This window comes from Sitophilus oryzae, unplaced genomic scaffold (genome assembly GCF_002938485.1).
Source record: "Sitophilus oryzae breed Bouriz unplaced genomic scaffold, Soryzae_2.0 scaffold_1060_pilon_pilon, whole genome shotgun sequence".
In the NCBI taxonomy this organism is placed as follows: domain Eukaryota; kingdom Metazoa; phylum Arthropoda; class Insecta; order Coleoptera; family Curculionidae; genus Sitophilus; species Sitophilus oryzae.
The window spans coordinates 1,294,745-1,317,240 of NW_022145683.1; the positions used below are offsets into that span (position 1 = coordinate 1,294,745).

Here is a 22,496-nt window from a genome sequence, read left to right on the forward strand (position 1 = left end):
CGCATCCCATTATTCGAAATCGAACGCACGGCCGCAACTTAACATTACATGGATATGGACAAGCAAAAGCAGTGCGTTACTGCAGCACGGATGCACCCGATGTCTCGATCCCGCCGATGCGGTATTGCCAGTTCCCATGTTATTACAGAACTATGTAAGAAACAGTCCATGTTATTTTATATGATCAATTTTAAATAACTGTGTTTTAGAAAGATTTGTATTATGTAGCAAATTAGAAATTTGCTTGTCTGTCATCTGTATTTGTTTCCAAATGATTTCATTTATTATTTTATTTGACTGTAAAATAATTTTGGTACATAAAATCTATTAGGCAGTGGCAATCTGGCAATATTGTGTACGGTTATTGTTTTAGCTAATTCGCCAGTCGTTGAGTCGCCTATCGGGAAGAAATAATGATTGAATAATAGACAAATTATTCGTTTTGCATCTACAAATAATTAAATTTATTTGCTGTTATTTGAATTTTCTTTTGTTTGAGTTTAAAGTTAAAATACGTTAGACAGTAAATTTTATATACGTACATTGTACATATATATTATGTAATACATACGTTTTTTTATTTTATTTTTTTCATATTTTTGATTCTGTTGCCTACCCTACTGTAAATGGTACTGCACGCCAGTGTCAAACAGCTAGGTTAAGAAAAATATGTGCCACGGCACTGTTTGGTGACATCGTCACAATTTGCTCTCGGGTGTTATTTGTCCTTGGATTCTTTAGTCATTGACTGGTCGGCATCAGTGACAATATTGTGTAGCTGTAGCTGTATAATATCGCGGTGTATATCGGGTTGCATAATCGTAAAATTTAAATAAAATAATATTTAACAATAAAATTATAGTAAACATGATGCAAAAATAATAGCTATCTGCGATATTTTATGAGCTAGCACACAGAGGTCGTTGCGAGGAAATTTTCGTATATAATTTATATAAATAAGATAACTGCTAGTAGAAAATTAATTATTAATCAAGTTTTTAAGAAAAAATATCTGAAAACTCAAATATGCGCTACAGTTATCTGATTTATATAAAAAACAATATTGAAATGATTTTTTTGATATGGGTTTGGTATAATAATATATAACAACACATTGGGAGGTATCTACTAAGTCTCTACGTTACATTTAAATCAATTTTTGGTTTTATATAAGGCACTAGTCAGTTTATTTTATTTAAAGGCACATACAAGATGTTTTGGCAAAGTGAAAACAGCAAGGCCACTTACATATTACATATGTATTATTTTATTATTTATAATCAGTACAAATATTTTCAGGACTGGTAGATTTCAATTAAAGAAACATATTTTCTCTTTACCGTTTTTTAAAAAAAAGTCTAAAATATCAGAGTTATTATTTGAAAATTAAAAAAAAAATATTTTTTGCTTAAATTTTGAGCACCACTGGATCTTTTCTGCGTTTTCTTTCTAGTAAATTTAATCTCATACCTATGTTGCCAAATTATCAAGAAAATATGTTTTTTTTTATTAAAAACTAAAAAAAAATTCAAACATTTTTTGAAAAAATACTACCCCTAAAAATATTGGCACTTATTTAAGACTCACCCCGTATAGTTTACAAGTTGAAAAAATAAAGTTTTATTGAAAACTCAACTTTCTTATATAAAAAATCTCTTTTATATTTCATTTATAGTACTTAGTACTAGGGATGTTTGGTATTCATATAGTATCGATTTTAGATAGATTTTTACTGGATCAATACATAATACATTTTATTTTATTTCATTGGTTTGGCAGTATCGTGTAACTAATAGCACAGAGTATATACGCAACTAATAATATAAGATAGTCACTTTTTAAGTCTCTTAACGCATATGTACCTTTTATTCGATCGAAAAAAAAAACGGTGTCAGTGTTGGCTAGGAAATGAAGATCGCTATAATTGTATAGTGATGGTCATTTTCAAGCCAATTTAACTCAGTATAAATTTGTCCTTATTGCCTATAGTGTGCAACTTTGTTACTTTTTATAGTTGCATTTTTTACCTTATTAATGAAAATAAGTATATTAGATTTTTAGACAACTCATAACAAGGCAAATATAATAAAAATAATAATATACAGGGTGTCCCATTTAAAAGAAAAACATAAATTTGACTCATATTTTGAAAACGACAGCTCTTAGAAAAAAAAACAAGTTACGCCAATGGATTCGGCGTGAAAAACTCGATGGAACTCAATTTTCACCTTTCCGATAAATTATAAGATAACCGAGATACGAAGGGGTCAAAAAATGCGACATTTTCAAATTCGCCCTGCATTCCAGGAACCAAAAAGGCTAAGACAAATCTGTGTGTAGCATCTTTAGCTGCACATCTTTAACTGCACCTCATAACTGAGAAACCCAATAAAACATACTAAAATGGGACACCCTGTACATAGAGTTTCACTGTTGATCTTTTATAAGGCACCAAGTCGTATCAACACAAAATCTAACACTTAAACCTAATTACTATCAGTTTGACATATGAGAGGAATTATTGAAATACTTTTGTAACGAATTAAGATTATGACGAGTCGTGGTCCTTAAAATCAAGCAAAGCAGAAAGTTACAAAATTATTTCGATAAATCCCCTCATATCTTTATCTCTATATCAATTTCGCTGAATCCCTTATTAGCCTCAAAACTGAATTCTATACTTGCTAGAATCAGCAGAGCCCTTGGTCTCCCTCCCCAACGAATTACCCCTCCTCAAACCCCCGTACATCTTGATCTTGGACGGCGCAGGCAGCGAACTCGCTGAATTTTCGCTCAAAGTCGACGCCGAGTCTCGTTCCCCAGCACTGCCGCTGCGCACCCTAGGCGCGGACTTGCGCATCAGGCTTGCCGAGCTTCCCCCACTCTCGCTCAGGCGCCCGTACTCGCCTAGTTTCCTAGGCGGCTGGATGAGCGAACGGGCGGGCGAGGTGCGCCTCGAGCTGGCGTTGGAGGAGAGGGAGTCGGCTCCGTTCGAGTTTTTCCGCTGGGAGTCGGCGGAGTTGTCTAGGCGGTTGTAGTCGCCCATGCGCCTAGGCAGGCCGGACCTGGGATTAGTAGGAATGAGGGTGGTTAGAAAATAATTTATAGATGAAATAAAGTACTGGTCTAGTCGTTCTATATCAGAAGTGTGAATTTTAAAGGATAATTTATTAAAATATTTCTCCTATGCGCCAGGATTTTGCTTAAAAAAATTTAAACCCCAATAAACTTTTCAAATAGTATTCTATAGCTAGTGTTGGACTTTTAATATATTAAAACAATCAATCATTAAACTACAGCTGTAATAGGTCACATAATATTAACATTTAATCATGTCTAGAGCACGTTACGAACTGGCAACTAATTTACTTATAGGTACGTTAAAATATTGATTTAGAATGACCAGGTCAGTATAGTAAGTTTGCGCGATCAAAAAAGCTGATCAAGTAGGCTTCTTCAATCTTGGAATGGATTTTTTTTATAGGAATTATTTCTATTCAACTGTGTTAACTAAAACATAGATGGCTTCTTCAATCTTGGAATGGAATTTTCTATAGAAATTATTTTTATTCGACTGTGTCAACTAAATATTTATTAAAAATTAGTGTATTTCATTATCGATTTGTAGAATTTTTATCGATAATTTATTGAAATTTCAGTATTACAACTGTTTCAAAAATCGTTGAAAAACTGCAGTGCAAAAAAACGTTTCTAAATTGAGTACATACAATCCTTTCCTCTTAGTAATTACTTAGTAAGTACTGAGTAATATTTCTGTCAAAATAAATGTTTAAGTTGATTTTGATTCTGATTCAGGAATCTGAATCAATTAAAACCTGAAAACTTGTCCGTTAGGTCTGATATAGCAACTATCAACATTTTCCAAAAAAAAATCGATGCATTTTTAAAATATCGATAACTTTACACATGCCGTATTTTTTGTGATGTCTCGACAAATGTGTGGAAAAATGTGCGTGTAATAGCTTATTTACAGACGATTATTATTGTTTTTTTGTTCAAACTCCTGTTTTAATTTTTTAATTAAGCAGAATGTCTAAAACGGTACGATTGTTTAAAAAAAGTATCAAGAATTAATTAAAATCAAAGGAAAATTATTGAACTTGAGCAAATTTACCGTCAACAATCGATATTTTAAAACTATCGACATTCTTTTTCATCGATACGTATGCTATAATCCCGTACGTGTGCCATAATCCCAATAGTCACAGCAAATGTATGGGATTTTTTATGGACTAGAGTTGATTTTTCAACAACTATCGACATTAAAAAATGTCGATCTAAGGCACATCTCTACCTGTGCAATGATTACTAGTTTAAGCAAATTTAAAGGAGATTTGGTTGGTCAGGCGTAATTTATCGGAAACTAATGATTTTTTTAATGTGTCATAATCTCGATTATCTAGACATGGAAATGGAAAATCTATTGATCAGAGCTGATTTACCTTCATCTATAGGTTTTTTAAATATCGATATTTAAACATTACGATATTTATGTAGGTACATCCCTATCTTGTGCGACAACCACAGTGGTCTGGATGGAAGTTTATAGGAACTTTTGTAGGTCAAACTTGCTTTAGGAACAACTATCGATATTTGTAAAGATATCGATATTATAACACATCCCTACCTGTGCGACGATCTCGGTGGCCTAGGCAATGAACTAGGCGAAGGACACACGTTATTCACCCCTTCTTGACCAGGTAGATTGTCAGCCATACGATTTTGTTGGGATGTACGTCCTTGTTTCTCCAAAAGCAGCATGTCACCATTCTCATGATGACGTGTGGAGGTAGAGGGGGTAAAGAAAGTGGAAGTGCCGCTCTCGAAAGGCGACTGACGCCCAGCGGTGTTGCCCACGCCGCCCAAGAGCGGCTTGGCTATTTTACCCTTGCGCTGGGAGCCCATAGGGCTGGGCAGGCCAGGGAAACAGCACAAACCACGCTGGAAAAAGTGATATGGTAATTTTTAAGGGGAAATTGGTTTTAAGTGTGTAAGCAGGTAAATTTTTAGGGGGTGGGGGGGGGGTGATTATCCCAAGGATATACAGGGTTCTTCACACAACCCTCTTTTATTTAAAGTTTTCGAGGATCTGTTTTAAAGTGTTCTACTTTTGAATTTTTTTCCACACAAGGGTAGGATTTCCATACAAGTTATTTTTTAATAAAGTGAGCACTGAAATCCGGACAAAATCCAGACTTCGTCGAAAAATAAATTATGAATTTATTTATGTAAAGTTTGTCTAACGAGAGAATAGAGAATATCTGACAGTGAGAGTTGTTGTCTGTCATTTTAATTCGCAAGTAAATTGCTTTCTGTCGTTGTTTTAATATCGTTTAACAATATTCTTTCCTGGCCCGTTGGACAGGCGGACAGATTTTAAAGAAAAATTAAAGGCTGTTCAAAAAGTGTTAAGTATACTTTTTTGCCTTTGTAGCCAGTACAGTAAGATTTGTATTGCATACTACATACCGTTACAAATGACATCAGAACTGGATTATCCTTTTTTAACATAAAAAATATCTTTGAGAAGAATCTAAAAATATAATAAAAAATAGGATGTTGCATTTAAAAAAAAAACATGTTATATTCACCATACTTTTTTGAAGCACCTTGTATACTCTATAATAATTTTAAAATGTGTATCCTAACCGTCCCTATAACTTTTATATTTAATATTTTTTTGTAAACCTCGAAACTAACGAGATAATGGACTTTACTCTATATTTGACTCACCCTGTACAATTAGCATGCCTATTAATATATAAACAAGGCTATTATGTATCCTTTTATCCGTGCTTTTACTTTATAACGGACTTTACCTCGGTTTGACTGTTTTGGAAATATTTTCAATTTTATATTAAAAACGATATTGCATTTTTGTATAAACTTATTTTAGGTACACCTGTTTTTGAAGAACATAAAGTTACAAAAAGTCAAGAAATAACTAAAAAATATAGAATTCTTTCATTTTACTTTTATATTTTTTAAGAATGATTCTAAAAATATGTTATTCCGTTATTTATTAAAAAAACTCTCGTAAACCTTCCTTTTTAAAATATAATAATTAATTTCTGTATTAACTAGCGTGTAAAATTAAAATTATTGTTGCAATTATTTCTAGCTGGTCTACCAAATCGAACGAAAACCAATTTAAATTATCTTGTTAATTAAATGCCTATATATTTTACCAGTGGCAGCGGGTATACTCGTATACTTGAAGCAAGAAGGGACTCTAAATTCACATCAATACTACATTATAATAGACACAGACAAGAAGTTACAACAAAATGTATTAAATGTTTTTTCGGTAATACGGTATTAAGTGTACGGCATCGGATGATTCGACTGGTTCTGAAAATGTGAGCATTATTTCATTTTTACGTTTGTAAAGTTAAATAACTCATTTATTTTCAAAATTGTAAATAGAAAATATGATTCTTTTGGCCAGATATACTCTCACAACTTAAAATATTTTCAATTATTTAAAGAAACCTGTATAAATTTTTACAGGGTGGGCCAAATTGGACAATTTTAAAGGAAAACATCGTTTTTTATAGGAGATAGACGAAAACTAATACTAGTGCCTGGAGCTCAATTTTATCAAAAACGTGATGGTTTCGGAGTTGTTTTTCAAAAATGTGCATTTTTAACAAATCGCTGTAACTTATTTGCTATGGAAAATTTTGTATTTTTATGAAAACATTTCTAAAGTGCCTTTTTACGTAGAATTTAATGGTTTAAGTATAATTTTTTTAAAATTAATAATTTAAGAATTATCAATAATTTTTTTTTTATTTATATGGGACACCCTGTGTATTTTTAATTCATTGAAAGGAATTTAAAATTACTTTTCCAAAAATATAGCATACTTGATATTTTGCTCGATTCCTCTTCGAGGTATAGAGTTTTTAAAAATTTGCCTACTTTGAATAAGTAGGCTTTGAACGGCGCGGCGCCGTCTGTAATACAAAAAAATTCCAGCTGTGAGCAGCAATTAAAACGAAAATAATATTTGCAATGAGTGATGCAGAATCTTATAACAATTTAAACTATGTATATTAAAATTTAACAACATTAACACGGTTAAACTATATCTAATAACAATAATAATTAATAGCAAACCAAGACATGAGATTTTGCTACAGGTGTTGGAGATATCGACCGTCTTCTGTTATGGACAGACGGGGCCGTTTTTGAACATTACTCACGGAATTCATTAACTCAGTGGGGTGAAGAATGCCCTCGCATAACCTCTAAGTACTTGTAATTCTTGTCTAGATTATACGGGCAATTTAAAAATAAGAACCTTTATTCTTGCGCAACGATAAAAATTCATAGGCACTAAGTCTGGCGGCCAACGGCTGGGATCATGGTTAGCTATTCCATTATTCTCGAAACTAGCTGCAAAAGTTTCCTGATAACTTCAGCGTTCTGAGGCGGTACCCCATCTTGCTGGAAAAATATGATTCAGAGTTCCATTGGGAGCAGATGATCAATAAAAGGTCCAAAAGCCTATACTTGTTAAAAGTAGCGAACTTTTAAAAATTCTGTATTTCGAAGAGGACTATAATAAAATATCAAGTGGTACTATATTTTTGGAAAGGTCATTTTAAGTTCTTTTCAGTTAATTAAAAATATACAGGGTGTTCAAAATAAAAGATCAATTTTTCTGTTGATAACTGTTAAATTTTTAATTTTAAAAAAATTATACTTAAACCATTAAATTCTACGTAAAAGGTGTTTTGGAAATGTTTTCATAAAAATACAAAATTTTCCATAGCAAAAAAGTAACAGCGATTTGTTAAAAATGCACATTTTTGAAGAACACCCCGTAACTCTGAAACGGTAAGAGATATTGATGTGCGGTTTTCACCAACACGTTTTTGATAAAAATTGAGCTCCGATACCGATATTAGTTTTCGTCTATCTCCTATAGAAAAGGGTGTTTCCCTTTAAAAGCGTCCAATTTGACCCACCCTGTACATCTAAGATTCCTGTAAAATATTGCAACATTGCAAGGGGTAAGTAATAAAAAACATGACGGTTGTAGCAACAAATATTCTGTTTACATATTTCTCTGAGTTTTTTCATTAGATTTAAATTTCCCTCAAAATGAAGGGAATAAATAACGAAGGATTTTAGGTTTTAAGGAAGGAAACTTCAACTCACACTCGAGGAATAAAAAAAAGTTTGGCAAAAATAAAACAAGCACACGCATGGTTAAAGTAAAAAGTTTAATTTATTTCCACATGCTAAAAAACTAAATACATGCAAAATATATATTTAGAAAAAATACCCATCGATAGCAAACGTGAACAAATAAATAAATTAGTCAGATCTAAACGATTTTACTGTCGATGGGCGAAATTTTAAAACAAAAAACATGGTAGCTTAGAAAACCAAAAAAATAAAAGTTAGTAGTTTTATTTACTAATAGCTTGGTAAAAATATACATTCGAAAAAATTTGGCTAATCCTAAAAAACACGTTACATTTTAATGAATTAGTATTATTTTTTATACATCAATTTTTTTTATAAAAATATTAATTCATATTAAATCTGGAATGTGTCTATAATACTATTAGATTTTTTTTGTTCAAATTTAATTTATTTTTAAAAAAGCATTATTAAAAAATTGGACACTAAACAGCTGTAAAGCGCGGTCCATACGCAACGACTCAAATTTCGTAGGTACAATAAGTCGTTGCATGTGGACCGCGCTTAAACACATGATTTCATTTTTACTATTAAAGCTAACTAAAAAAACAAAACAACAAAGTAAAAATAATAAACAATCATTAAAATAACTATGTATAAACATCTTTGGTACGTTGACAAAAGAAAACACGTGGATAATCAGTCTGGCTAAAGGAAAAATCTGATTTGAAAAAAGTGTGCATATTATTTTTTAACTACCTATATCTCAATCTACACTTGCTCTGTTTTTATTGTAAAAATAAAATAACATGAAGTAAGAAAGAGATATTTTAACTATAAAAAATGTCTATATTGTCAAGAAAAATGGCGCATCCGCCAGAAATTAAAAATGTATTACTGGTTGCCTGCACAACCGCAACGTATCCGCCAGAAATTAAAAGACTTTTTCAGGCGCCATCTTTTAGTCAAGTCGAGAAGTAAGGGAATCAGACAATAGAATTGTCTGGTATGAAGAAGTACGCTTTCCGAGAATCTTCCGACGACGGAAAGAGATAAACTTTCCGAAAGGTTAAGCATTTTCTTCTTGTTAGGGCAAATTTTATAACTATAAACAAAACTTGACAAGCAGTGTCCGTTTAGGTTTAACGCAGAAGTGTTTACAAAAAATAACTATTTATTTTTTGTAGATTTTCTTGCAGTGGCGAAATACCTAGCAAGGATTTTTTTGGAGAGATTATTTTAATTATATTAGATTTTTAAAGTAAAAAAAAGTGTTTTTTAATTGCATCTTTGAAACTCATTAATTTCCCAAATACAATGATGTAGTCCAAGAAATACATAAAGAAGAATATTCTCATAAAAGGTAATGTACTGAAAGACATGTTCAGGTCACTTTCGTTATGTGCGTGTAAAAAACAAGCAACATTTTTGGGTAAGTGCTATACACTGTATTTGGGAGATATAAACTTCAAAAAATAATTTGACAAATAAATAAAGTTGTCTCTCTTTAGTTGTCAGTTTTGAGCACAAACATCCCCTTAGAACTTTTTCAATGGCTATAAGCGAGAGTAAAAGACCAACCGCCCGAACAAAACGGCCAGAGGCGCCACCGGTCATCAAATGGTTAAAAATTGCGAAAATTTAATCATCTAATTTTGACACAAGGGGTCGCGCTTAACTTTTTCAATTTTAATTCAATATTCATTGTTTTCAAACTATATTATTAGACTTTGTTGTATTTTGTGAATGTATAAATGTTTTCTTAGTATAAAGTTGCATTATAGTAATTTAAATTATATTACATACATATTTAAGATTCAAATATTATGACATATATGTCAGTTGCCGTCTAAAATGTCATCTTGATAACAAAAAGTTAGTTATTGTCAAAAGTAGTTAAAATCATGTTAAAATATTAAAATTTACAAGTTATAATTAGATATTTTATATTATTTCAACAACAAACACATAATAGTACAGCGTAATGTTGATATGCAGGTCCAAAACAAAAAGTGCCGTTATATTTTTCAGTTTTCGTTGTCAGCCGCGGAAGTTTCAGTGATTTTAGTGTTGTCGGATATTTTTATTTGTGAAATAGAAATATTGCGTTTGGATTGCAAAACTAAAAGTGGAAGTTTTATTGCAATGTAAGTAAGCGTTTGTCCATTTTATATTTTACTTTTTTCATACCTACGACAAATATACATATATTGAAATTTTATAATTCGTTTTATTAAAAAAATGTTAGAAAACAAGCTTGTAATCTTGTAATTGACATAATTGTTATGTAACATATTCCATTTAAATGTAATATATTACTTTACAATTAAAAAAATTTAAATTTAAAAAATATATTAAAAATATATACAGGCATTAATTGAAATTTTTTGAGTGCGAACAAACACGAGAGGCGCTTTATTATCTACTTTCATTTCTTAACATGACAGACGAAGTTCTAAAGAGGGATGTTTTGTGGTTTTGAGTCAATTTTTTTAAATTTTCTTTCGTGTCGATTGTTGATTGAATTGGAGCCAGAAATGGCTCAAAACGAAATAAGTAAATTACCAAGAGATATTCAGGCTGAGGCGACAAATGCCATATCCAAACTACTTCCATTTAAATCCCGAATAACTTTAAGGAATACAAAAATTTTCAAAAATGGAAGCAATTAAAAAACGTGCGACAAGAAATAAAGATTTTAACCTATCCTCGCTGTTAAAGTATCATTTAATCTACCCTTGCGGTTAAAGTACTATTTTATCTACTATTTTTGATAGATATAAGGCAATTTTAACAGTTGCTATAGAAAAAATTAAATAAAAATCCAGGTCTCATTTAAAAAACAAAGTTGATGATGGTCCAGAAAAACGAAACGTCTAAAGTGATTTTTGACGTCACCAAAGAATAAAGCTAAAAAGTTTATTTGAGAATGTATTTGTAGTTTTTTTCTAACTGTCAAAATAAAATCATAAGAAAACGAAAACCAGAAATTTCAGTTTTTCGCCATATTTCCGGAAATGACAAACAAGTTCAATTACTAAACGGATTATTATTGGGCTCACTAACAGGTAACTTTGCCCCAATATAAGCCAACCTGTATCTCTTACCGTTTCCGATATTCCAATGGTGAAAGCCGAATGTGAAGCACCCTTTATATTTTAATACCTTTAAAAAAATATAAAACGTCATTGGTAAACAGGAATTCAAGTCAACCATTTTACAGTTACCTTCCTGTTACCTTACTTGTCTGTAGCCTAGATTATAACCTCAAATATTTTATATACCGGGTGCGTCTCAAAAGTGGCTCACCTATATAACTTCTTTATTTTTTCAGATAAAAAAACACGAATGGGTGTCTTAATATATGACATAAATTAAAATTAGGATTGATTGGCGTATTCAATTGCTTTTGATCACTTTCTGTTTTACCAGAAATGACTACAAGTTTTTATTTTTAAATGGCACCTTCGGTATATTTTTACTTTATTCAATATAAAATGGTATTTTCGTTTACAAAATAATCGTATTTTCAATTTCAATCTAGAGTGCCATGGCTGTGCTAAAAACACAAATTTTTAATCAAGGATCCTCGGAAAAATAGATTTGATCATCTAACGTTTTTCGTGTCTTGTCTTGGCCAGTTAAAAAATGCCCAAATTGCTTTTTTAATCATATCTCAATTTTTTCAAATGGAACAAGTGTGGATCATTAACATATTTGAAAAAAAACATCTTTTGACAAATAATTTGGTACCACACACTTGGTATTTCGAGTCAAATTGTCGTTATAAACCCCATGTTTCAATTTCAAATAAACCATATGCGAAAATGTCAGAAGTTGACATAATAATATAATACGTCATTCTATTCAGTGTCATTTTCTATCAAATAAAGTAAAAATACCGAGGATTTCATTTAAAAAACAAAAGTTGTAGTTATTTCCGGTAAAACAGGAAGTGACCAAAAACAATTGAATAAGTCAATAAAACCTAATTTATTTCATATACTAACATACCAAATCTCGTTTTTTCATCTGAAAAAATAAAAAAAGTTATAGGGGTAAGCCATTTTTGAGACGCACCGGGTATAGTACTTCAATAAAAACCTTTTTAAGCTAAAATCACAAAGTTAAAAAAAGAAAAAATCGCTTCTATGTACACTTTTTCCAATCAGAATTCAAACAAACAAAAAAAGGGGTGTAAAAAAAACAACTCAGCTGATTGGGGGTCAGTAGAAGGTTTCTGCCTCTCCTACCTTGCTTAAAAGCTGCGAGTCCAAATGGCTGTCGATCTCTTTCAATTGGCTGTTGAGCGTCTGTTTGGACGTGTCAAAGTTTTTGTTGGTGTCATATTTGCCGTACGACGTCATGTGGTAGGAGGAGTCGCTACCGGCGTACGAATTCCCAGAGCCGTACGCTGTGGAATTGGTCAGGACGCTACTGACTAAATAAGGGGAAGAATAACCATATTTTAGGCATATCAATTTGGGGATTTAACATTTAAAAAACGCGAAAAAGAAATTAAATTTCTTGAAATTAATAGAATTGTCGTTGAATAGAATAAAAAACTACGCCAGTCAAATATTTTGTTATATTCGTATACCAAACGATGGAAAAAAAGGCGTCAAAAACGGCTGATAAATGATGATCATTTTGGCGAGGTCATTTACTTGGCTCGTACTCTTTGTTATTTGTTATACAGTAAGCGCTGTCAGTTGGTCTTAAGAAGGTTGAAATTTATTTTAACATAGAGTAAAAATGATTTTTAAATGGCCTAGTTTAAAATTTGAGAAGAAATAATTTTTTGGAAATAGAATTCGTAGAAAGGAAAGAACGTCTAAAACGTTCTATAATCTTTCTATGTTCAGTTAATTTTTACAAGTTTTATGTAAATTTTTAGTAAATGACGTCTAAAGATTAACCTCACCAAAATTATTATCGATTGTCATTCTCCAGCCGTCTTTGACACCATTTTTTTTCGATCTTACGGTATTTATGGTTTAAATTTCATTTGTAAACATGCAAAGTTTATTGTGAAAATAGTATAGTGATTGCTATCTCTTACCTAATTCTTCCCTGGACACCGTAGCTCCCAGACCTAAATCTATGTCAGTTCCAGCTAAACTGGCATGAGGAGTATGGTGGGGGGATCTGCCCAACATAGACACATCCTTGTCGTAAGTGTGTTTCTGTAGAACTCGAATCATGGCATCTTTTTCTGCCAGTTTTGATTCCAAATCTTTGACTCTGAAATTGAAAGAAAAAAAAGTTATTTCCAATAGAAAAATCAACAATCAAATCAAAGTTATATAGAAGAGTATAATTTAGTTACCGAGATTCTAAGTCAGCCACTTTCTTTTGCGCTGCATGCACTTCGTCCATGTGTCGGATTTTTTCGTTCCTGGCTTCGGCTATGATTTTCTCCGTTTCCTGGCTGGTTTTCTCTAATGCAGCAATTTTGGCATCCCTGTAAATATTTCATGACCTTCAGTATATTTCATAGAGATATTATTTTAAGCTTGCTTCACCTATTTTATTTCAAGCTTGCTTCACCTATGCAACCGTAGATGCATCTCCGTTTTAGATGTGGGCTAAGACATGCATACATGGAGGTGATTGAATTAAGGTCCGACCGAATCTGGATTTTTAGTCTCGGCCGAGACCGAGACCGAGAAAAAGAGAAATTCTCGGCCGAGAACGAGACCAAGACACGATGCAATATTTATTCAATAATTTATTATATGAAAAAATATCTGATAATAATGTAGTAAAAAAGTAATTTTCATGCAGGAATGGTTTTATTGGGATTTAATACTATAAAATTAGTAATACTACAGTTCGTCTGCTGGATCTGTGTCTATGAAAGGAATGCGGACAAAAAACATTTAAATAAACAGCAATATATTTTATACGTCGACTTGACGAGTATGTCACCGCAAATCGCTCCGCCCACTCGTTTTATTGGCTACTTGCAAATTTGTCGAATTTTTATTGATGGGACGCTTTTTTACGAAAAACATCGAGAGAATATCGTTTCCCCTCTCAGAACGGACAGACGTACTGTAATAAAATTACTTTTTTTAATCTATGTTATAGTTGTGCAACAGCCTGTTTTGGGGAATTTGTTTGATAATGTATGGGTCGCTTAAGAATATTACTTACTTTGGAATACTAGCCGCATCGATAGCCGCTTGCCTCAAAGCGTTCTCTTCCAGGTATCTTTGTTCCCATTTGGCACATTCACCTTCCAGCCTCATTAAATTTTCGTCTTTTTCCCTCAGTTGTCTCTTCAATTCCGAGGCGGATTCGCTTTCTAAGCCGTTGGGGGAATCCCAGCCTCCTTTTCTTTCACCTGAAAAAGTATCAGTTATATTGTTTACTTGTACGACTTGCACCATAAGAATGGCTACAAAACGGTGGGTGGTTAACAAGTTTCTAAAATGTCGGAGAAATTCACCAGGGCAGAGACAGGCTAAAGAGTTCAGATACCAATTAAACTGTTAGGACGCGATTTTTAAATTCATTGTTGCCAACCATGGACATATTCGGCGCTGGGCTGACTAATAGGAATTTAAATTTCTCGATGGGGATTCAGGTGGTAGCTCTGCTGTAAAAAATGTCAAGTTGCCACATTTATTTATTTATTTCCTGACATTGTCATTCGTTTTGACACTTTAGTTATGTATTATGAGTTTTTGGTTTAAATAAATTGTGTTGTGATACCTTTAAGCCTTGTTTATATATTTAAGCTTCATTCAGAACCTCAAAATCAGTGGAATAAATTGGTAGTTTCAATTATCCGTAGAAGTTTGTTCACCTAATTTTAATGTAAGCATTCAGAACGTCATAATTAGTGGTAATAATTTTCAATTAGTGGAAAAAGTTAACAAACTTTAGACTTTTCCACTAATTATACATCAAAATTTGCGAGGAATGTCATTTTGGCGTTTGATTATCACCCCTCAAGAAAAATTTTGGTTAGAAATCAAAAGTTTATTATATTTTATAAGCTAAATATTATACTTTCTCTATGGATACAACAGACTACCGCAAGCTGTTGTTAGGATGTTTTATTAATTTTAATTGTGTTTTTTAGACATTGATGTCAAAACAGATGATTAGACAAATGATCGTAAACTAAAAAGTATAAAGTGTAATTGAAACCACTAATTTATTCCACTAATTGGGAGGTTCTGAACGAAGCTTTAAGCTAAAAATTGTTTACTAGCAGACCTTGCAGTCAAACATTGTTCTTTTTACAACCTATTTTAGTGCAAAATGTGCAAGATAGCTAAAAAGAAAGAACATTTCGGGTGTTTTTAGTTTTTTACATTATGGCATTAAATATATGTAAAAAATGTAAAGAATCATAAACTGTAGCTGCAGCTAAGATATTCTATGGATATGTTATAAAGCCAGTTTCTGAATTAATTTTCTTAGGATTCCGCGTAATACTGGTTGCATATTCACCATGTATTATAATAAATATAAAATATAAGGATAATTATCTTACCTGGTACTACTTTGGAGCGTTGCAGCTCACGTTCGAGTTGCAAACGTAATTTTCGTTCGGTTTCTTCTCGTCTGTCGCTTGCCAACTGCAAAGAGTACAGCGCCCTCTGTAACTGAGCCACTCTTTCAACATAGACTTGCTTCTTGCGGTTCTAAAAAAATAAAATCGAAATTAAAAAAAAAAATAGAAAAACGGTTGTCAAACATTTTGACGATCGCAGAACATTTAAGTTGTTAACACCATTGGCGTAATTAGAGGGGTGCACGGGGGTGCCCCCCCCCCCCCAAAGGTACTGCTGGGCACCCACCAGGGAAATCCTGAATTATGACTCTTGGCTACGTATTAATTTTTATTTGCTTGTGATGTAGTAAAAATGACGTTTTCTAGTTTTGTTTAGTTAATATTATTTTGTTCTGTTCAAAAAATTTGTTAATATTTATTTTTTTTAGAAAATTTGTAGGTATTTAAGTAATCTACAGGTTTGATAACCAAGTCTATGAAATTTATTGATAGAGAAATTCATGTAAACGTTTTATTAAAAAAATGTGTTTTTTAAAATTATTTTTCATTTTTAAAAAAACAAAAACCCTAGGCCCCCCTGGGCTCAACACCAGGTCCCCCCCCCCCAGGATAATTTTCTAGTTACGCTAATGGTTAACACGTTGTCACTTGTCACTTACCTCTTCTTCAAGTCGAACAACGTTACCCTGAGCATTAGTCAAGGCCGTATCCAATATGTCGATATGTGTACGCTGTTCCTGTAAAGTCGCCCTTTGGGCAGCTAGCTCTATCTCTTGCCGCTCTTTCGCAGCTGCCAATTCTTTATCTAAAACATCAATATCCTTATAATATAAATAAAAATACAGGATAGGATAAAAAAAAGTCAAAGTAGTTTCTGACATTATATTTTTGTAATTTGAAAGGCTACCGTGACATTGTTTTTTCCTAAAACATCAATAACCTTAGAAAAATTTGAATCACTAGAACATACACCATATTATCATATACATCAAAATACTGTAAGATCAAAAATAAAAAAAGCGTCATGGTAGCTTCTGAAATGACATTTTTACCATTACAAAGTCTACCGTGAGACTGTTTTTTTTCTAAAACATCAATAATCCTAGAAACATTTGAATCACTAAAACACAGATACATCAAAATATCGAATATGATAAAAAAAAGGGTTATGGTAACTTCAGAAATTATTATCTTTTGTCATTTCAATGCATACCAAAGCACTTTTTTTCTAAAACAACCTTAGAAAAATTTACATCAAAATACCGAAAAAAAGAGTCAAAGCAGCTTTTGAAAGTATATTTTTGGCACTTGACTACCGAAGACTACCGTGACCTTGTGTTTTTCTAAAACATTAACAACCTTAGAAAAAATTGAATCAATAAGACACAAGCTGCATTCAGAACCTGGCTTCCAATTAGTATCGAAGTTTGTTCCTTTAATTTCAATGTAAGCATTCAGAACATCAAAATTAGTGGTAGATATTTTCAATTAGTAGAAAAAGTTATTAAACTTTTAACTTTTCCATTAATTAGACTTCAGAATTTGCGAGAAATGTCATTTTGGCCTTTGATTATCTTCTGTCGAGAGAAATTGTGGTTAGAAATCAAAAGTTGATTGTTTTATAAGATAAATATTATGCTTTCTCCATGGATACAACTGACTAACGCAAGCTGGTGCTAGGATATTCTATTAATTTTAATTGTGTTTTTTAAACATTGTGAATGATCGTAAACTAAAAAGTATAAAGAGTAATTGAAACCTCTGATTTATTCCGCTAATTGGGAGGTTCTGAATGAAGCTATACACACATAATAACCGGGTGCATCTCAAAAAGTGGCTCACCCCTATAACTTTTGAATTTTTTCAGATAAAAAAAAACAAATTTGGTATGTTTGTATATGGTATAAATTAGGATTGATTGACGTATTCTATTTTTTTTGTCACTTCCTGTTTCACCGAAAATTACTATAACTTTTGATTTATGAAACCCTTGGTATTTTTTTAATTTATTTGATAGAAAATGATATCCTGAATAGAATGGCATATCATCGTCAACTTTTGACATTTTTGCAGATGGTTTATTTGAAATTGTAAAATGCGGTTCATAACGACAATTTGACTTGAAATACCAAGTGTGTGGTACCAAATTAATCGTAAAAAAATGTTTTTTTCAAATATGCTAATGAGCCACCCTTGTTCCATTTGAAAAAATAGAGTTATAATTAAAAATACGATTTGGGCATCTTTTAACCAGTACAAGACACAAAAAACATTAAACAATCAAACCTATTTTTCCAAGGGTCCTTGATTAAAAATTAGTGTTTTTAACACAGCCATAGCACTCAAGATTGAAATTTAAAATACGACTTTTTACGCAAAAAAGTCAAAAGTTGACATATGATATGTTATTCTATTCAGAGTGTCATTTTCTATTGAATAAAGTAAAAATATATTGAGGGTGCCATTTAAAAATCAAAAGTTGTAGTCATTTCCAGTGAAACAGGAAGTGACCAAAAACAATGGTAGCTTCTAAATTGACATTTACTTACTTTGCATTATCAGCTGCTTGATGATACCTTCTCTTTTACTCAATTCCCTTCTTAAACTTTCTGAACCACTTGAATCTGGTACAGGTGACCTACTAAGCACTTGAGTCGATAGTAAATCCACCTAAAATTACAAAAAAAATATATCAATTAATACCCCAAAAAAAATTCTTAGAGACAAAATAACTAACCTGTTCCCTTAGTGCTCGATTAAAATCCTGATACCTTCGACAATCGGCCTGAAGTCTCGACCGAGCAGCCCTTTCTAGCCTCTCTCTTCTCTCACAGGATTGGACTAACTCTTCATGGGCCTTGTGTACCTTGAAAATTTCTTGTTCCAACTAAAAATAAAGTTATGAAGTGAGAATTTTTTTCAATGGTTTTCAAAAAATTCTGGCGTACCTTATTGGTTCTTTCGATTCTCTGGTAGCAATTTTCTAGTTCGTGTTTTAAGGCACTGTTTTCTTTGATCAAAATTTCCACCATTTCTCTCGAAGACCACACTTCTTCGCCTTTAGATTCGTTTTCTTCGCGACCTTTTGTCGGAGGTCTCGGTGCGGAAACGCCTCTTTTAAAACCTTTTAAAGAAATAAAAATATACAGGGTGTGTCATATTTTTCATACTGGAAATACTCCAAGAATTAGAAGACTGCGATTTTAATTTATTTCAGTAAAGTTACTAATTTATAATTTAGGGCTAAAACACTACTAAAAAGTCATGGTAGCCGCCACACTTTTATCAAGCGAACTGTATACTCGAAAATAAAGTTAATTCTTGTATCACAACACCCCCTAAAATTTTTCTATATAACATTTTACTGTAATTCTTAAAATAAACGGGATAAATCAAGTTTAAGTGTTGTCTCACCGTTACCATAACCTAGCATAATTCTAAAATAGCAAAAAATAATAAAAAATACCTGAAAAATCGCTTTTTCCCACTCCGACAGAAGTTAAATCGGGCTGTGACTTGGACAGAGCCAATTTTTCGCTGTTAATTTTATTTCTACTGCTAACCGCCATCTGTAGAGGTGATTTTTCTGCCCATTTTGTTGGATATTCGGGAGGTGGTGGAGGTATGTTATGCAAATCAAAGGGTACATCAAATTTACCCAATAGGTCGTGGAGAGTGTCATTTCCAACAAGTCCACCTGAAGGTGAAGGAACCTTAACCTATAAAAAAAAGATTTAAATCAATTGATACACGATAAATTATTATATTTTATCCTAACCTCTTTAGCTAAATGCTTCAAAACGCTAGACTGGCTCAAGTAATCGTCAGGAATTTCGGTTATTTCTTGAACACCTTCAAAAAAAAAACAATATTATATTGTTTGATTGCGAGTAAAAATGACACTTTTTGTGACAAGGCTGTACGTTTGACATTAGCGACATTACTGGCACAAAAAGTCAGTTTTACTGCGAATAGATCATGCTATTTTATTTAAACGTCACAAATAATTTTTTTAAACAATTTTTAACGTTGCAAATAATATAAAAAGATTTAAAAGTAAAATCTAGTAAGTAATTATACATCTAGAAACTATGGCTACACTTGTTGAATTTGGCACTTTATGTCAGTTTAATAATATATTTTCGTAGATACTTTTGTGCTTACTTATATGTAGCATCTTGGTGTATCATATCTCCGTCGCGTTGCACCAACATGTATCATGATCGCTAGTTTGGACGCCGAATTAACGCGATCATATGGTACACCTTTGTGATACCGTTTCTGATACATGCCAATCCGAATTTTGGCGCGTATCTTAACACTGCGTATCGGATACACGTATCACGATCTGTCATTTGGACGTGTTTTGATACAGTATAACGATACAATTGACTTGATACGCCGTGACCCGTCTTGAGGCGGTTTATCTCCGATCATCAAAGGGGCATCGAGGGTTTGCTGACAAGAATTGATGAACATGATACGACGATACAAGGTGTTTTGTTGTACCGTCCACATACACTGATACGCACGCTTGTACGCTGATACGTATGAATTTTATAAGTATGGACGCTTACTTTGGCATGGTATGCATATTCAGTCGACACAGTCCAAATAAACGTCCATACTTACGATACAAGCTTTTGATACGTGATACATGATCCTGATACAATAGAGTGCTACATATGTGGACCCGGCTTTACTTACGTTTATGCCTAGGCGTTAAAATTACTTTTATATTGTCAATCATGTCTCAAAAATTCATACTTTTGTCTAAAAAATTAATACTTTTGTGACGTTTGAAAAAGAATGTTTATCAGGAACACTAATTTATAGAGAAATTAATAAAGATTATATATTACAAAATTATAAATTATGACCTTACTTGTTATAGAAGGTGACGGAGATGCCGAACTTCTTTTCTGAATAGGAGATAATTTAGAGTCGCTGTACAAATTCTGTTGGATATAACTCGATGATGAGGTAGGTCCAGAATTCCTGCCTATAAACAGAGTTGTTTAAAGCTAAATTTACATGAATCAATATTGTTCCAAAACAATTTCAATGACATAACTTTTGAACTTAGAAACCTACACACTATTTAAATAATTTATACTGTTTAAAACACTGTTAAATGTATTTTGTACCTGTCCATGGTTCATCTCCGGCACTATGAATAATCAGGGTATTGTATGACGATGAGGACACATCCAAGGAACTCCGGTCTGATGGTAAACTCTCCCTTAAAGAACTCCTATTGCTAGTTTGTAAGTTTTCCTGCCCTTGGGGCTCTTGCCTGGGCGTGTGACGAATCACGTATTTCTCTTCGTTTGATAAATTTTCATTTGAGGTTGATACATCCGTTTCACTGCCACTTAAACTTTGAGGAAAATGACCTAAAATTGTGTTTTAGTATATTTAAAGATTTGAATTTAATTTAAACATACTTTGAGCTGATCCTAGCTGTACAGGATACGTTCTAAACTGATTTGATGGCTGCATATTTAGTTTTTTAATGAAAATAGTAGTGTATCATCGAAATTTGTCTGTAACAAAAATATATATGGTTAAACTAGTCAGATTTTAAGACTTCTACGTGCGACCTTGATGATTTAAACAATTTTTCAGGTTTATTAAAGTTAATTTAAAGTCCTGCTCTGTTTAATCATCTACAAAAGACTCAAATCTGATATAGCTACAAGTTTATGTTGCATAAGAGAGAATTCTTGTCCAAGAAAGACTTGTTTATAGTACGTGATTCATTATTGCAAAAAAAACATGGTTAAAAATATTTATAACAGATGCCTATTGAATGAACAATAAAATAACCTCACCTGCATGCAGCACAGTACTACGCGTACATAAAAATTCGCGAATGAACTTATAAAACAGACTTTACGAAATTAAAATAACATCGGAATGTGAATCCGTCAATAAACAATGAGTGGGAAAATAAGATAAGCGCATTCCTTTATGAAATATTTAGCACATTCCAATGATAAGGAATATGTTACGTTTAATTACTAATTCGTACTAAATTGTTTGAATAAACTTTGACAAGAACATGCTAAAAATAACAACTGTTTGAGCGTATTTTTTTAAAGGATATTCGTACTCTTGTTTTCTAAAAATATCAGGAATTCTTTCAGATCTGAATGTGCGAGTAGAAAGTGCACATTACTTTAAAACATTCATAAAATTCTCTTCAATGCAATTATCTGTGTGATTGTGAAACGTTTACGTTTATCAATAATAAACCTACGTAAATGCGTCCGTGTGACAAACTTAAATTTAATATTATTCATAAACATTGATTCGATAAATAACTTATAAAAAATAATTAATTAATGACTTTCAAACGATGTTAAAAGTAAAATACGTCAATTGAATAATTATCTGGTTTTGTTCCTAAAATAATTTTAATGAGATAGAAGCAAAGGAATGCGGAATTTAACAAAACGAGTAGTACCACTAGCTTTTCCATCTTGAAAACGACATAAGACGTAACAAAACACCACAAAATACTTACACGAATCTTCAGGAAGCATATCCAGATTTAAGCATCACAATAAGTAGTAAATAGTGTACAATACAATAGTGTGTATGCACAGGAAGAAAATTCACAAAATTCTACGACAAATTCACGGTACGGCAAATCTAAAAACTGCAACACTGTAAAAAGAGGCCAAAGAAAACTTGTGGGTTCATGAAAAATCTCATTTTCCAGAATATGTTTTTCTTTTGTCAATTCAGTAAAGACAACAAAGATGGAGAAGGGAGAAGAAGA

General features: G+C 32.2%; 1 protein-coding gene across 3 annotated transcripts; it reads right to left on the reverse strand.

Moving 5' to 3' along the window:
• Positions 1-1,373: 1,373 nt before the first annotated feature.
• On the reverse strand, positions 1,374-22,445 carry LOC115877648 (angiomotin-like protein 1). Of its 3 annotated transcripts, none has more exons than XM_030893897.1 (17): positions 22,239-22,445; positions 21,157-21,255; positions 20,857-21,105; positions 20,595-20,711; positions 19,488-19,561; positions 19,176-19,428; positions 18,658-18,833; positions 18,447-18,596; positions 18,259-18,379; positions 16,369-16,514; positions 15,689-15,839; positions 14,338-14,527; positions 13,508-13,642; positions 13,241-13,422; positions 12,432-12,619; positions 4,649-4,962; positions 1,374-3,065 (listed from the first exon to the last, which is right to left on the reverse strand). In XM_030893897.1, exons 2-17 carry the CDS (start codon positions 21,209-21,211, stop codon positions 2,663-2,665), a joined length of 2,904 nt encoding a protein of 967 aa, XP_030749757.1. In that variant the 5' UTR covers positions 21,212-21,255; positions 22,239-22,445; the 3' UTR covers positions 1,374-2,662. The 3 variants fall into 3 exon arrangements, with proteins under 3 accessions (XP_030749757.1, XP_030749768.1, XP_030749777.1); XM_030893908.1 differs by lacking the exon at positions 22,239-22,445 and adding an exon at positions 21,544-21,733; XM_030893917.1 differs by lacking the exons at positions 1,374-3,065; positions 4,649-4,962 and having other exon boundaries at positions 12,181-12,619; positions 22,239-22,441.
• Positions 22,446-22,496: the final 51 nt, after the last annotated feature.

Excerpts from the sequence above, each read along its gene's own strand:
- LOC115877648 (XM_030893897.1), bottom strand. The coding sequence starts at position 21,211 with ATGCAGCCATCAAATCAGTTTAGAACGTATCCTGTACAGCTAGGATCA. Across the intron at positions 15,840-16,368 it reads TTGTTCGACTTGAAGAAGAG|AACCGCAAGAAGCAAGTCTA; the intron begins GTAAGTGACAAG and ends TTATTTTTTTAG. Across the intron at positions 3,066-4,648 it reads CCACCGAGATCGTCGCACAG|GTCCGGCCTGCCTAGGCGCA; the intron begins GTAGGGATGTGT and ends TACTAATCCCAG.